A 16,542-nucleotide genomic window follows, 5' to 3' on the forward strand; every position below is an offset into this window, starting at 1 on the left:
CTATTTCCTCTTCATTTGTTTGGTCTGGTACGTTTTTACCTTGCTCCTTTATCTGCTGTGTGTTCCTCTGTCTTCTCATTTTGCTTAACTTACTGTGTTTGGGGTCTTCTTTTCGCAGGCTGCAGGTTGATAGTTCCTGTTATTTTTGGTTATTGTTATTATTTTCTGCCCCCAGTGGGTGAGGTTGGTCCAGTGGCTTGTGTAGGCTTCCTGGTAGAGGGGACTGGTGCCTGTGTTCTGGTGGGTCGGGCTGTATCTTGTCCTTCTGGTGGGCAGGGCTGCGTCCGGTGGTGTGTTGTGGAGTGTCTGTGAACTTAGTATGACTTAGGCAGCCTCTCTGCTAATAGGTGGTGTTGTGTTCCTGTCTTGCTAGTTGTTTGGCATGGGGCATCCAGCACTGGACCTTGCTGGCCATTGGGTGGAGCTGGGTCTTAGTGTTGAGATGAACATCTCTGGGAGAGCTCTTGCTAATTGATATTATGTGGGGCCAGGAGGTTTCTGGTGGTCCAGTGTCCTGGACTTGGCCCTCCCATGTCAGCGGCTCAGGCCCGACACCTGGCTGGAGCACCAAGACCCTGCCAGCCACCCAACTCAGAAGAAAGGGAAGAATAAAAAAAGAATGGTAAAAGCAAACCTATACAGGCAAAATCACACAAAGAGGCATACGCATACACATTCACAAAAAGAAAAAGGAGAAAAAAAAATACATATATATATATTTAAAAACAAAATTGGAAGAGAGCAACCAAACCAATAAACAAATCCACCAGTGATAATAAACACTAAATACTAAACTAAGATAAACTTAAAACCAGAAACAAATTAGACGCAGAAAGCAAACCCCAAGTCTACAGTTGCTCCCAAAGTCCACTGCTTCAATTTTGGGAACATTCGTTGTCTATTCAGGTATTCTTCAGATGCAGCATTTATCAAGTTGATTGTGGGGTTTTAATCTGCTGCTCCTGAAGCTGCACAGAGAAATTTTCCTTTCTCTTCTTTGTTCGCACAGCTCCTAGAGTTCAGCTTTGGTTTTTGCCCCGCCTGTGCATGTAGGTAGCCCTCAGGAGTCTGTTCCCTGCCCAGATAGGAGGGGGTTAAAGCAGCAGCTGATTAGGGCTGTCTTTCTCACTCAGGCTGGGGAGAGGGAGGGTTCGGTAGTCATAATTGGAATGCGGGGCGAGCCTTAGGCAGCAGAGGCCAGCATGAAGTTGCAACAGCCTGAGGCGCGCCGTGTATTCTCCCGGGGAAGTTGTCCCTGGATCATGGGACCCTGGCAGTGGCGTGATGCACAGGCTCCCAGGGGTGTATGGATAGTGACCTGCGCTTGCACACAGTATTCTTGTTGGCAGCGGCCACAGCGTTAGTGGCTCATGCCCGTTTCTGGGGTCTGAGCTGATAGCCGCGGCTCACGCCCCTCTCTGGAGCTTGTATAAGCAGTGCTCTGCCTTCTGTGGGCACACTGGGAAGGAATCCCCTTTCCTCGCGCACCCTGAAACAAAGGTCTCTTGCCCCTCTGGCAGTTCCAGACTTTTTCTCGGACTCCCACATGGCTAGCTGTGGCTCACTATCCGCCTTCAGGCTCTGTTCACGCAGCCATCCCCAGTCCTCTCCCTGGGATCCGACCGAAGCCCGAGCCACAGCTCCCAGCCCCCACCCCAGCGGGTGAGCAGACAAGCCTCTCAGGCTGGTGAGTGCCGGTCGGCACCGATCCTCTGTGCGGGAATCTCTCCGCTTTGCCCTCCGCACCCCTGTTGCTGCGCTCTCCTCCGTGGCTGTGAAGATTCCCTCCCACCCACCCCCATCTCCGCCAGTGAAGGGGCTTCCTAGTGTGTGGGAGCCTTTCCTCCTTCACAGTTCCCTCCCAGAGGTGTGGGTCCCGTCCCTATTCTTTTGTCTCTGTTTTTTCTTTTTTCTTTTGCCCTACCCATGTACGTGGGGATTTTCTTGCCTTTTGGGAAGTCTCAGGTCTTCTGCCAGCGTTCAGTGGGTGTTCTGTAGGAGTTGTTCCCCATGTAGATGTTACTTTTGATGTATTTGTGGGGAGGAAGGTGATCTCCACGTCTTACTCCTCTGCCATCTTTGCCATCTTGAAGGTCTCCTGTAGCATCTTTTAATCCCGAACTCTTTCATGGCATAGTGATCTCAAGGTTCCCAAAGAAGCTGCAAATCCTTTTTTTTTTTTTTTTTTTGCGGTACAGGGGCCTCTCACTGCTGCGGCCTCTCTCGCTGCGGAGCACAGGCTCCGGACGCGCAGGCTCAGCGGCCATGCTCACGGGCCCAGCCGCTCCGCGGCACGCCGGACCCTCCCGGACCAGGGCACGAACCCGTGTCCACTGCATCGGCAGGCGGACTCTCAACCACTGCGCCACCGGAGAAGCCCCCTGCAAATCCTTTTTAAGGTTTAGCCTCAGATGTTGTACAAAATCACTTCGGCCACATTCTGAGTCGTAAGAGGCCATCCCCACATTCAAGGGGCGAACAGTGGGCTCTGCCTCTTCCTGCAAGGAGCAGGAAAGGGACAGTCCTCTGGAGTTCCTCTGTATGCCCTTCATCCCAGTAAGTTAAATAAGAACCTTAGTACAGTTTTAGGTGTTTTTTTCTGTTTAATTAAGTAATTAATTTATTTATTTTTGGCTGCATTGGGTCTTTGTTGCTGTGCGTGGGCTTTCTCTAATTGCGGCGAGCAGGGGCTACTCTTCGTTGAGGCGCACGGGCTTCTCGTTGTGGTGGCTTCTCTTGTTGGGCAGTGCGGGCTTCAGTAGTTGTGGCTCACAGGCTCTAGAGCACAGGCTCAGTAGTTGTGGTACACAGGATTAGTTGTTCCATGATATGTGGAATCTTCCCGGATCAGGGCTCGAACCCATGTTGCTTGCATCAGAAGGGGGATTCTTAACCACTGCGCCACCAGGGAAGTCCCAGTTTTACTTTCTTCAGCTCCCCACACCTCTCTTGCTGATATCATGGGGAGTTTCTTTAGACTTAATCTTCAGTTTCCTGAATTATCTGCTTAACACTTGTTTTTTGTGTACTAACCCTTCCCTGATCATATTTATTATTTGGTTGCAGAACTTCCTTTAAAGAGTATTGAAGCCACATTTTCTTGGGTCCTGGTATGTCCTCAAATGCCTTTCTTTTCTTCATATTTGAATAATAATTTTTGGTCAGTACTTAGAGGTTATTACTGTATCCACTGTAGTTGATAAGAGGTCTGATGCCAAACTGATTCTCATTCCTTTGTAAGCAGTTTATTTTTCCTCCATGGTAACATTTATAGTCTTGTCTTTATCCTTGTAATGTAGAAGTTTCAATGCATTCGTTTTAGATGTAGTCTGTTTCATTCATTTTATTCACTTATTGGCCCATTTAAATATTAGTTTTCACCTCTGAGAAATTTTCATTTCTTACTTCTTTTAGTATTTTTTTCTCCTTTTTTCTCTCTTCCTAGTACTCTTGGTAAATAAACATAACTTCTGCATCTAGTCTCTAGTCTCCAAACTGTTCTTTTATCTTTTTCATCTCTCTCTCTCTCTCTCTCTCTCTCTCTCTCTCTCTCTCTCTTTTTTTTGGGTGGGGGGATGGGGAGTGGGGTGCTCAGATAGAATTATTTACATCACTCTTATGAAATCCTCTTTTTACAAAAATTCATTTTGCTATTCATTTCATTGATTGAGATTTTTGTTTTTATCTTGTGTCTTCTTTTCAAGGTCTCTGGCTGTTTCTCTACAGTACAGTTTTCAATTTTAACACTAAGGATGTTAGTCTACCTATTCCACTTTACTTTTTCTGTTTAGGGAATCTGTCCCTTCTGGGTATCAGTGCTGACTGAGGCCCTGCTCTGTGTGGATCCCTCCTTCTTTGCCTGTGGCAACTGCTTGAGCATGTCCAGGGCAGGGGCCAAGACTGACCACCTAGTGGCATTGTCTCTCTCCCTTTGATCATCTGATTGTGGCCCAGGCCTAAGAGCCTCAAGTTCTGGGATCCACTGACTCTGAGCTCCCTCACCAACTGCTCCAGCCTCTCAAGCAGGCTTTTTTTTCTTTTGCGTTTTGGTTTCTTATGGTTATGTTGCCATAGGTCTGCAGCCATTATTTTTCCAGTATGTTGGCACACCAGTGGCATTTTTTGATCTCTAGACTGGCTAATTTTCTCATCTTAAAAAAGAGTAAATGCCTTTTCCGTTATTTCATGACGTTGTGAGTTGGAAAAGAGTGGAAATGTATGGTCATCGGAAATGTATGGTCTCCATCCAGTCATCCCCCCTCAGAGTTAATTATGTTCTTATCCTATTGGTTATCCCCATCCTATCTCTTTTACACCCTTTAACATGCCAGACTTCTATATGCTACAAAGGATCCCAAATCGTAAGAAAACTGAACCTGTATTATTTTCCAAAAAGATTTCCTCTTTTGCTCCCCATAAGAAATGTTTTTTGGAAAGGTTGAAAATACCAGAGTGCAGTCTATGTTTATGCAACATAGAATTTTTAGTTTTTATTAACAGTTTTGCAGGGTTTACCTGTCATGACAGGGACCACGTCAGCACTCCAACTGACTCCAAGGAGCACCGCTCACACCGCACACAGTGTGAGAGGCCGCCTCGAGGTGTGAGCCGCGCTACTATTAACCATGCGCTTCATTTTCAGAAAGTACTGTTGAATAGTATACAGTGTTGAGGGCATTCTATTTTGTAATGTGAGCCCCCTTTTATTGAAATGAATTCCAGACATTTATGAACCATGAAATTATATTTAGTGTAGCTTTTTAACCAGAAGTAATTCAGTTCTCTTAAAAATGGATAATCTTTAGTATTTAAGCTATTAAACACTATTGTATTCTGTTTATAAATATGCTAAATTATTCTGTTTATAAATTATATCTAATAAGAATTTATCATATGCTTGTTCCACTATATTAATATTTTTCCTTTTTCACAAAAAAACTGGGAGAGTGAATAAAATATATATATATATAAAATTATAAAAATTCAAAAGATATACACATCCGTTAATTACTGCCCACGCCAGGCCAGCACCCCAAAAGTTCTTCATGCATCCTTGTGAGATCACAGCCTCTTCTTTCCCCAAAGAGGTAACCATTCCTCTGACTTTGGTGATAACCATTTCCTTGGTACCAATGCATGCATCCCTAATAAACATAGTTTTATCTTGCCTATTTTTTAAACTTTACATAAGCAGAATTCTACTGTTTGTTTCTTTTGTGACTTCCTTCTTTTATTCAACATTATGCTTGTGAGAGTCACTCTTGTTACACAGCTGTTGTTCATTTGTTTCATTACTATAGGTGAAATACATTGCATGAGTATACCACAATGTATTTATTCATTCCACTGTTGTCATTTGGGTTATTTGCAATTCATGGCTTTCACGAAGAGTGCTGCCATGACCGTACTTAGATGTCTCTCCAGGTGTTTGTGTGCAAAAGTATCTCTATATAATCAGGAATGGAATTACTGGGCTGTGTAATATATGTTATCAGCAGCTCAACTAGATAAATGCCCAAGTGCGTTCCAAGGTTATGCTTCCCATTTACACACTAATCAGTAGCCTGTGATTTTTACCATTGTTCCACATCTTTGCCAAAATTTGATATTGATAAAATGTATTGCCATTTTGGTGGTTTTGTGTTGATATCTCATTGTAGTATGAATTTGTGTTTTTCTAATTACTAAAAAGGTTGAGCAACTCACTATTGGCCATCTAGATTTTCTCTTTTCTGAAAGACCTATTCATCCCTTTTGCTTATCTTTGTGTCAGGTTGTCGTGCATTGATCTTTTGATTGTAATAATAAATCCATAAGTCAAAATAATTAACCACTATATCTAATCCATTCTCTCGAATTACTCTGCTCTTTGGCATATAGCTCCCTTCTAAATAAATTCTTGCCAGGAAATTGAAATTTTTTGGATGAACTGTTTGATTAGAAGTTCAGTATGTAACTATCTCTAGGCTTCCTAAACAGTTGCAGATTTTTGTAATGCTTCTTATTTTCAAGATATTTTTAAACTATAACTGTGAAAAGTATCTAGTATTCCTTTTAGAATTCTAGAATAGACTCCATATGGTACTGAAGGTGTTTTACTTTTGAGGCATATTCCTAATTCCCAGTACTTCATTCTTTTCTTCTGTAATATCTGTTCCAGTTTCATTATAAGTAAAGCAAAGAAACTTATCTTTGCTACATATGATAGTCAGTAATTTTTAAAAATTTTTACTCATAATATTTTGTTCATCTAATGCTTATTTAACAAACTTTTATTCTATATTATTAATATATTGCTTTGAATCAAATTTAAATATTTGTGCTTATTTTTTGTCCTTTATTAGTCTTAATTTGTTCTTAGACATCTTTATTTTATGCTACTAATTTTGAAATGGTTGTTATCAATCATCATAACATTTTCTGAGTGTTCAAAATGAAGTCATGAGATGTGTGTTATACTCCAGATTACTAATGCAAAAGAGTAGGAAAAAAATACATAGTCTAATTTATTTCACTGGATAAGACAAAATAAAGTATACTTATTATACTTTGACCAAAAATTATCTGTAAGGAGAGTAAAATGAGTAAATAGAGAAAAATCCAGTATCTAGTTGATCTTCTATCCCAGAAATTTAGTGAAGATGATTTTGTGGATTAGTGTTATCTGTGGTAAAAAGGATTGTAGTTATTGAGTCTTAGGTTATACCTATATATTACATCCACAGCTTGCAAAGAAAGCCTTAGATAATCACACTAGAATGTATGTGGCCTGCATCCTTGAGCAGAAAAATTTCTTGTTAATTTGTAAGAGTTCACTGTAAGACACACACACACACAATATTATGCTAACAGTTTCACACAAAAGCTTATTTGTGTTCAATAAATGTAGCAGTGAAAACACATAACCGTTCATAGTCAGCTTTCCAAAAAGGGTTTCACAAGGTTCAAAAGAATGCCGTCCAATAGAATGATAAAAATAGAGACCTGAGCAAAGAGGAAATTTAGTAATGAAAGGCTGGGATAAAATGAGAACACAGTTGTAAGAGTTGGTCACAGACTCCTCTGAGCTTTTTGTGTAGCTGAACACAAACAGTCAGCACTAAGATTTCCAGTGGCCATCATTCCCTCAGGAAAACACAGCATCATCCTGGCTCTCAGGTGCCTTTTTACACAGAGGTGTGTTATGGTAGACGACATTCTGAAAACCCCTGAGGAGCATTCACATCAATTCAAAATATAGGTGTTGTCATATCCTAGTGTCAGCCTCAAGATTCAGAGAACGTTGTTTCCTAATTCTAACACACACCCAGTGCAGGATGCCTTCTGTACCATCTCTGCTACTTGATCATCTGAACTGTGCTTAAAGACCTCTTGTGATGGGGAATGTACCACCTTTGGGGTTACCAGTTTTTGAAATTTTGGACATTTGACTCTTCACTCCAAAAGGAAAGACCTCATGAGCTTGCCCTCATGGCTCCAATCTTCAGTTTTATAATATTAATATATAAATATAATAAAATATAACTATTAGCCAAATTTGCTTCAGAGTATAAAGACAGTAGTAATTTAGGTTAATACAAGTTTGTTATAGAACCATTCGTTTTCGGTCTAGCTTTTGGGACCAAAAAGTCTAACTTTACTTGTACTTGGCAGTCCTGAAGAGGCTTACAGACCATTTGCTTGTCTGCGTGGTCCTGCTCTTCTTCAGGTCACACTTTCTCTTCCTGTTTCATCAACTGTTCCTCCTGTGTTCTCGGCTAAGCTTTGAGCTCATAAGGAGCAGGAGCTGTAATTCCTTTTGTCCTTGTTCTTGCTCCTGAAATCCCTTCCTCATCCTTTCATGCTCTCTTGAATGGATACACTTGTGTTCATTCCTGTTAATGAGCCACCCATAACTGGACATGTCCCAAGGCACCTGAAGAAAAGGTGTACACTCACTTGTCCCCTTCTTCCTATCACTTTAAATGCTGATATCAGTACAGCATAGCATCACCTTGGCTTTGCAGCAGCCTCGTTTCACTCATGGTTCTCTCCTTCTGCTCTTGAATCTGAAGTGCCCAAATCTTCTCCCCTGTGTGCTGCTGAGCTAAACTAAATACAAAACCCTATGTTTATCCCTGGTGTTTTTATCTCATTAGAGGCAGCTCATCACTGCAGTGTAACAGTGGTTTTTGTATTTGAATTTCATCACCTGGTAAATACAGTATTCTTACTCATTGAAGAATTTGAACATGCCTTGTATATTATTATTTACATTATGGCTAAAGTTTTTGGTTAGGGCTGGGCCAGGATCAGAGCTCTCTAGCATTACATTAGAAACCTCTGTAGGTTGATATATTTTGTTCAGCTATTTACAGATTGTCAGAGTCAGCAGTTGACCTTGTGCCAGCCCCATTTCTATGCTGATTATACCATAGGGGACTTCTAACACCATACATGCCTCACCAGAGTCTAGACACACTGCATTTCCACAGTTACAGGGCCGAAGAGAAATTAAACCAGCTTAACATGACTTTTCTTTGGCGTGCCCCTTTTTGGTTCTCACAGATCATCTCTTGGATAAAATTCGTGTAAGAATCTCACCCAAGATCTATGTCTAGCTCTCTAGTTTGTAACGTGAAGAGAGTCTACTTTCTTCTTTCCAAAAACAGCAATGGCATTTTCCTGCTTCCAGTTTTCTGGCACCTCTTCCATTCTCTGTGATTCTCCAAAGAGCCGAAATGGTTCAGCAACTTATTTGTAAGTTTTCTCAGGTCCCTAAAATGTAATTGCCCAACTCGGGCAAATTGAGATCATTGAGGGAAGCACAAGACCTAATTTATCTCCCTCTCTTTGCTATATAAGTACCTATTGCTTTTTTTTTTTCTTTGCTAATGGAGAGGTAATAATATTCTGTGACTTTAGTCTTAGGTTAATTCCTTCAACTCCTCAAACTGTTATGAGAGCTACAAGTAAGTGAACAGAATACTTTAATAGGTATATAGCTTGTCAGTATTATGGCATCCCTCCTCTGTCCCATGTTGGTAATGGTATTTGGGGACTGTTCCAGAGATGCGGTGTAGAGAAGTGTCTCGTCCTCAGTTAGGCCTGGGTACCCTGGTCATCATTCTGTATCCCATAGGTGTGATTGCCTGCAATGTCTCCTAGTCTTTGAGGAATCTGAGAATAAAAACATCATACCTACCTATGAAAGTCTCCTCTCTTGCTGAATAGTAGTTTCTTATACAAATTTATAACCTCTTCACCACCTCTTCCTGTCAACTTCAGCATTGTTATTCCATCACTTGTATCTTGCTATACTTTGCCTTGATCTGATTCATATTTTGCTGCCTCAGCTAGATGATGAGCCACTAATGGTCAGTGACCTTGCTTTATACCTATATTCCCTTATCACCCTACATATTACATGGGCAAAGTGGTATTCAGAAAATGCTCATCTGTTGTCATAGATCTGGACAGTCATCAAAAAATAAATAGTATGAAATTAAGTATGGTATACTCACAGTGATGTAATATAATTACAAAAATATAATTCAGTGTCTTTCTTTAAACAATAAGGATCCTCCTGTTTTTAGTAGAGAATAATTACTTCCCCAGTGATATTTCTGTTTCTCTCTTTTTCAAATTCTCTTTGTTCACTGAAATTTTGCTTCTCTTTTTCTTACACATTGGTTATTTCATGGTATTATACTCTTGATATTTTAAATTTTTGTTTCTTGGCATTATTTGTTTCACTGTTGCATAGTAACTTTTTTGTTCTTTGCAACCACCTGCTTATTTTAAGGTGTGTAGTTTTTCAGTGGCATAGAGTGCTTTCATATCTTTACTAGCCTTAAATGCAAAGCTAAGATCTTTAAGTGGCGCATTTTTTTTCTTCATAGACCTTAAATCTTGTACATAATGAGCACTGGTTGAATACAGTTATTTTGTCCAGTTGATGATATTTTAAGTGTACTATTTTATATCTCAACACAACATACGTACTAAAAAATAAAGATTGCCATAAAAATCATTCCATGGTGTTGTATGAAGAATTAGTAAGCCTTTTTTTTAAGTGAGGAAAGGGTGGCTCATGTTCAAGGCACTTAGGTTTTGATCCTGGAGCCACTTACTCCAAGTCTGAAGGTCCTCCTCTCACTTGTCCTTGAGGAGACTCTCCTCCTTGCAGATGAGGCTGCACCCCAGCCTTGAGCCCCACAGAAACGGGTGATAAAGAATTTACCTGCTAGACAGTAGTTAAGAATCTGCCTGCAATGTAGGGGACATGGGTTTGATCGCTGGTCTGGGAAGATCCCACATGCTGCAGAGCAACTAAGCCCGTGCACCACAACTGCTGAGCCTGCGCTCTAGAGCCCGCGAGCCACAACTACTGAGCCCATGTGCCACAGCTACGGAAGCCCACGTGCCTGGAGCCTGTGCTCCGCAACAAGAGAAGCCACCGCAACGAGAAGCCCGCGCACCGCAATGAAGAGTATCCCCTGCTCGCCGCAACTAGAGAAAGCCTATGCGCAGCAACAAAGACCCAATGCAGCCAAAAGTAAATAAATAAAAATAAATAAATTTTTTTAAAAAAAGAATTTACCTGCTAGAGCTGGCATGAGAACTCCTCATGGAGAGTCCCATTGGGGGAAAATGCTCAAACTCATCAGACCCATTGTGTGTTTCTAATATTGTAGGAATAAAGCAACCACTGGTGGCAACCTGGAACCTAACCCCATCTTCACTAATGTGGAAGTCAGGAGAGTAAAGAATGAGATGGAGGCTCAGGTGATATGTTCATCTTCCCCTGTCTTATAGATTATGAGTTTGGAAATAAACAGCAAGCTGATACTGACATTTGAGGGAATGGGGAGAAAAATCCCCAGATCATCCTACAGAAATGAACATTGTGGAAGTTGATAAGAAATCAAAATACAACAGTAGAGTCATTTTTAGGAGAAAGCTAAAAGAAGAATGTCAGAAACAGCATTTATGGTCTCAAATGTCCATATACCAGTACACAGGGTAATGCATTGAACAAATAAGATCTCATGAGCATCATAGCACTTGGTCAGATCTGCCTAATGACTGTAATGAGACATGGAAGAGACAGTCTTCATTCATATATTCAATTATTTGGAAAACATTGAGTATCTATTATTATATGCCAGGCACTAGGCTAGTCTCATGGTATGGTAGACTCTACTCTTGAGGAAACAGGCAGAGAGACTGACAGGTAAACAAGTTATTAAAATATTTACAACATTTTAGGTTACACCTTTTCCACATCTTTTGCAAATTTATACAAAGTCCATATCAGATCAATAAGTTTCCCGGCAAACATACCACTCTCAGTATGTGTTTATCTTAGGAGAGGTACCTCATCTCCTGCCAAGAACCTATTCTTTTGTCACAAGCTATGGTCCTGAAAAATAAATTCTCTTTCAACATCAGCTCCATAGCCATTGTCATCTTTGCATAATCAGATTCCTCTAAGGAAACCAAGCTAGCTGTAATACTCCACCAATGTTATCTTTATTGCTGGTTATTAATGCCTTGCATTTCTTTTAAATACAGCAGAATTTTGCTTATTTTCAAGCCTTTCATAAGCTTTAACCCCTTTTTCTTCTGTTGAATAAGCCTCTTCTATAGTTGAATAAGCCTCTTCTATAATCATAAAGCATTTGCACGTTCGTAGGTGTCTTCCTGTGCTTATACTTCTCTGAAAACTGACCCGTATAGCAATCTAGAGTGTTATTATTGTTTGTGATAAGAAAATCATATTTACTTAATGGTTAACTGTTTAGAAAATTCAGCGATTTTATAGCATCTAAACAGCCTTAGTGTCCTCAGTATATTTTTGAGTCCTCTTCCCTAACCCTTTTCACATCATTTTTTACTATGATGTTGTTTAAGTATTTTCTCAGTGTTTATTATTATCGTTCTTATTCTGTTGTTGTTTTTTAGTATTTGGTAGTACTAGCTATACTTTGGCCCTAGATGTTGCCTTTTAGAAATCAGATAGCCGTATGGTGTTGTGATCATAGTGTGTAGAATCTGTAGTAGTCTAGGAACCATCTGCAAACGCTCAGCCCCTGCCTGTTCCTGCCCAGTAGCGGAGGAGAAAGTGTTAACCCTTTGCCTGCTTGATTGCAGGAGGAATGCCAGCTCCTGAGCAGGCCTCATTGGTGGAGGAGGGGCAACCACAGACCCGCCAGGAAGCTGCCCCCACTGGCCCAGGCATGGAACCCGAGACCACAGCCACCACTATTCTAGCTTCCGTGAAGGAGCAGGTACATCCTCTGATTTTAGACTTTTGCAATTAATTATTTCTTCAATGCCTTTAAAAATTAATCTTTGGATGTGTTTTCAATTTGTCTAACGTCCTTGACGCCTTCACGTTTTCTAATTATAAGGTGTTTACATCCCTGAATACATTGGGATGACTGGCAGGTAGAGCCGCCCCAGGTGCCAGTCAGAATCGGAACATGCAGGATACTTGTGCGTCTGCAAGTAAGGACAATATCGGTGGTCATCGGTGTCTCTTGTCTCGCTCACCTTGCAGAGTGTGTGCATGCACGCCAAGCCTCATAAAGCGTGTTTCACATCACTGACGTTTCTGTCAGGACTCTGGCAACATGAGGCCTGTGATATCCTTAGATCTGTTGAACGTTTTAACATAGGTAGTACATAGGGTTGTCTCAGTGATTTTTGGATAAAAGGCTCTATTTGTTGTGTTTGTCTGAATCAGAGTATACTCATTTTGTGAGCTAATGTTCTAAAACTTGTCACCCTGCCAGTTTGCTTAAATGTCCTGTTTGTGTTGATTTTTTTAAAGGCACTCAATACTATTTATCCTTCAAACCCAAGTAGCCTTCTAAATTAGATTTTTATCTGGTGGGCGTAGAGAAATTGGGATTACTGGTTTTAATTGTTTAAGATTTAAAAGCTTAATAGGGTGAGTGTAAATGTAAAGCTCCAGGGAGACTTTTCTGCCCCCTCCCTCAAAAAACAAACAAGCAGACAAAAAGTATATGCCCTCCGTGAGGGTTATTTTGTTGGAGATAATCTAATAGTAAAATCCTCTTTTTAAATCTTATGATTAAGTGACTGGTCTTTCTTTCTCAAAAGATACAAGCTAGATGTTGATATAGGCTGGAATTATTTTTTGAAAAATCAGTATCAGCAGCTCAAATGACTAATGATGACAAAGAATGAAGGCGTGTTGAAAACTGCATTATTTTACTGTTTGCTGTAACTTAAAGCTGAGTATGTGTATGAAAGATTGCTCTAGAACTAGGAGATGTGTCTGCCATTAGAGCTGTACTTTCAAGAAAAAAATTATTTCACAACTTACTCTAGTAGCAAGATGTCAAAATATGTTTTCATTCCTCACAGAAATTTGAAGTTTTTAAACATTTCACAAACTAGGAATTTGAGAAGACACAAGAAAATTAGAGTCAGTACTGTTTCTGTTTTCCACTAAACTATAGATTATCTAAGCTTCTGTCACCTTTAGGGAGGAAAAAAGGACTCTTTCTTCATAGTTGTTGAGATTTGACCCAAGGAGCTGTAAAATGAAAAGGCTCTGATTTATTTGCAGCTCTTAGCTTATACTGCGTTTTGGTGAAACATGACGGTAAATTTATCAAAATGCCCAGAACTAACTTAAAACCAGAAACTGTGTTCAGTAGGCATAGCAACAGGAACTTTTGTGTTTGTACCTTGAAACCAGATAACCCTGCATGTTGAAGAAAATTGGAAACCTATCCTGATTTTTGCCCTGTAATTCCTTGACGGCCTCAGATGACTTCAGAATTTTATCTTTTGGCAAAGAATAGTATTCTGAATGGATGTTTTGTGGGAGAAAGCAAAAGGGGTTCTGGTTTCTCGAGGTAACCGAAAAAAAATACAGATATTTGTTATTTGTTAGAATTATCATATGTCTCCCACTTTATTTAGTTAGTGGGAAGAGATACTCTTCTATTCTTGTTCTAAGAATTTGAGTCCATTAATATACATTTACAGTTTTCATTCTTAATTTCTTTTAAGATTGTCAGTGTTCATTACTCAGTGCTTTAATCATTCAACCCAAGACACCGTATCTATCTCTTGTTCTAAGATGTTTGCCTGATTTTAAATAGCTAACTCTAGTTCCCATAGGATTTTTGTGGTACCAGGCAAGATACTCTAATTTCTCCATAGTAAAAATTTCTTAGACTTTCCTGAAATATGTCACTCGCTTTTGTCTGTCAAATGAGACAGAGCACAGAAAAGTTAGCTAGGAATAAGAAAGTTAATTACTGGGCTTCCCTGGTGGCGCAGTGGTTGAGAGTCCGCCTGCCGATGCAGGGGACACGGGTTCGTGCCCCGGTCCGGGGAGATCCCACATGCCGCAGAGCGTCTAGGCCCATGAGCCATGGCCGCTGAGCCTGCGCGTCCGGAGCCTGTGCTCCGCAACGGGAGAGGCCACAACAGTGAGAGGCCCGCGTACAGCAACAACAACAACAAAAAAGTTAATTACTATTTACCTTATATATTTGTTTTTAAAATACTAGTCAGAATATCAATTCTTAGCTGCATTAGACTCAAATGGAATAGTTAACTTTAGATTATGTTCTTGGTCATGTTTTATATCAAAAGAGCAATATTCTTGGGTGGGATGTATAATTATAGGAGCAAAAAAAGGTTGCCTCATTTTCATAGCCATGAGGTGATAGGATCAGCTCTGCTGATCTCAAAGGACAGACCTTGTTTGGTGGCAGACATCTCTCAGGAAGGATGTTTTGTTCGGGTACAGAGACCCCTATGGTACAAGGGGGGAAGCGGCTGGGTTCCCATCATGGCTCTACTGCTTATTGTGTGATCTTGGGAAAATTATTAACCTCTCTGTGCCTCAGTTTCTCATCTATAAAATGAGGATAATAATAGTTATTGAAAACATTAAATTAACCTGTGCAAAATTTTTATACTGCCTGGCACTTAGTAAATGCTCATAGTAAAGGCTAATATTACTATTATCATCATCTCTGCATAAGAAAAAAATGCCCTCCTTAAGAGAAGCTGGTGGTTCTACTTTTAAATATGTATCTATAGGGATTGAGTGACACTTCTTTCAGGACACTGATAAGAAGACAAAAACTTTCTGAATATTGAGCCATGTTTATGTTGTGACAGTATTTACTTCTGCATGACATTAAACTTTCCAAACTTCACCATACTGGTCTCACCAGTTAAAATAGCTTTATGTATTTATTATAAGAAATAGAGCATGTGAAAATAAATTTTATTAACATGCTGATGTAGTACATCCCCAAACACAATGTCAAGACACTTGGTTAAAGAAGTGGAAAGTAATATATTTCAACATGCAACTGAATTTTGAGAGGAGGAGTCTGTGTTCTTCTTGTAAATTATATCCAAGCCACTAAAATACCTCACATGAATTCCCCCTGGTCATGGTAAGTAGTAGGGAAGGGAAGTAACCAGTAGCAGTCTTGTTAACAAATCATTAGTCTGTTAATATCTGAAATTGGATTTAGGATGTCATAGGAACAATGACATCTTCCTCTACTGGGCCACACTTTTCCTAGGATCCTCCTGCGCCGGAAGCCGTTCCTTATTTCTTGACAAAATGCTGAGATTCATATCCTCTCTCTTTTATGAAGCGATGACCTTTCACATTGATGTCAGTCACATAGATGCATATATGTGCAGTTATAGAAAAAGTCCTTGCTCTTTTTCAGATAGAAAGAAGGAAGCTACTTCTGTTCAAGTGCTACCTCTTTCATGAAGCCATGTTCACCCCAGCCTGAAGTCAACTCTCTCCTGATCTTCTTTAGCACTTTATACCACTGCTGTGACTCTTATCATATGCTCCTTTGGATGATATAATAAAAACCTACCTAAGGATAGAGCTGTGTTTTATATGTTGCTTCACACACATGTGAAGTGGCCCAGGCCACTCCTCACCTGGGCATTGAATATACTAGAGCATCAGTAAATGATTGTTCAAGGAAGGAGTAGATAAATAATGCTGACTATCAGATCACTTTGTCACCAACTGGCTGTTTTGTGAGGATAATGGAATCTGTTGCCACATTCACAGAAACATTACTAAGCAAGAGAATATCACAGACAGCACTTAGAAATCTTGTTACCCAGCTGTACATTCTTGTCTTTAAGACAATTTGAATTGCACTATATCCTATTGATTTAGAAGTTAAATCTGATCTCTGCATGGAGCAAACAAATTTTTATTTCATATGGATGGTCAAATAATGGCATAGGTGTTTTGTAAATATGAAATAAATTTATATTCCATCTTCCATCTGTCCAACTTAGTTGAAAATTAAGTGTAGGGAAGGAAAGGATGTGGTTTATCTTGGTGATGTCACAAAATATCCACGAGCATCATGTATACCAGGTAATCACAAAAGAAATGCCTTTCAGTTAAGGATCATGCTTTAAGAGAAATAAAAAGCCCGTGGGAATAACAAAGTAATGTGATCCTTGGACTCGAATGTAAAGTTACAGGAAGTATGTTGAACTTAAGCTACCAGT

General features: G+C 40.1%; 1 protein-coding gene across 16 annotated transcripts in view; it reads left to right on the forward strand.

Annotated features, from left to right (window-relative positions):
- Window positions 1-16,542, forward strand: part of PKP4 (plakophilin 4) — a 252,688-nt gene that overhangs the window by 64,052 nt on the left and 172,094 nt on the right. For 11 of the 16 annotated variants that reach the window (XM_055087993.1, XM_055087964.1, XM_055087990.1 and 8 more), the window contains one exon: window positions 12,136-12,272. The exons of 1 other annotated variant lie outside the window; for it this stretch is intronic. In XM_055087993.1, coding sequence (XP_054943968.1) covers window positions 12,141-12,272 — 132 coding nt within the window. In that variant the 5' untranslated portion in view covers window positions 12,136-12,140. Of the gene's footprint in view, window positions 1-10,309; window positions 10,538-10,676; window positions 10,768-12,135; window positions 12,273-12,413; window positions 12,493-16,542 lie in introns of those variants that run through there. 4 more of the 16 variants (XM_055087995.1, XM_055087996.1, XM_055087994.1 and 1 more) reach the window with 3 other exon arrangements.

This window comes from Physeter macrocephalus, chromosome 2 (genome assembly GCF_002837175.3).
Source record: "Physeter macrocephalus isolate SW-GA chromosome 2, ASM283717v5, whole genome shotgun sequence".
In the NCBI taxonomy this organism is placed as follows: domain Eukaryota; kingdom Metazoa; phylum Chordata; class Mammalia; order Artiodactyla; family Physeteridae; genus Physeter; species Physeter macrocephalus.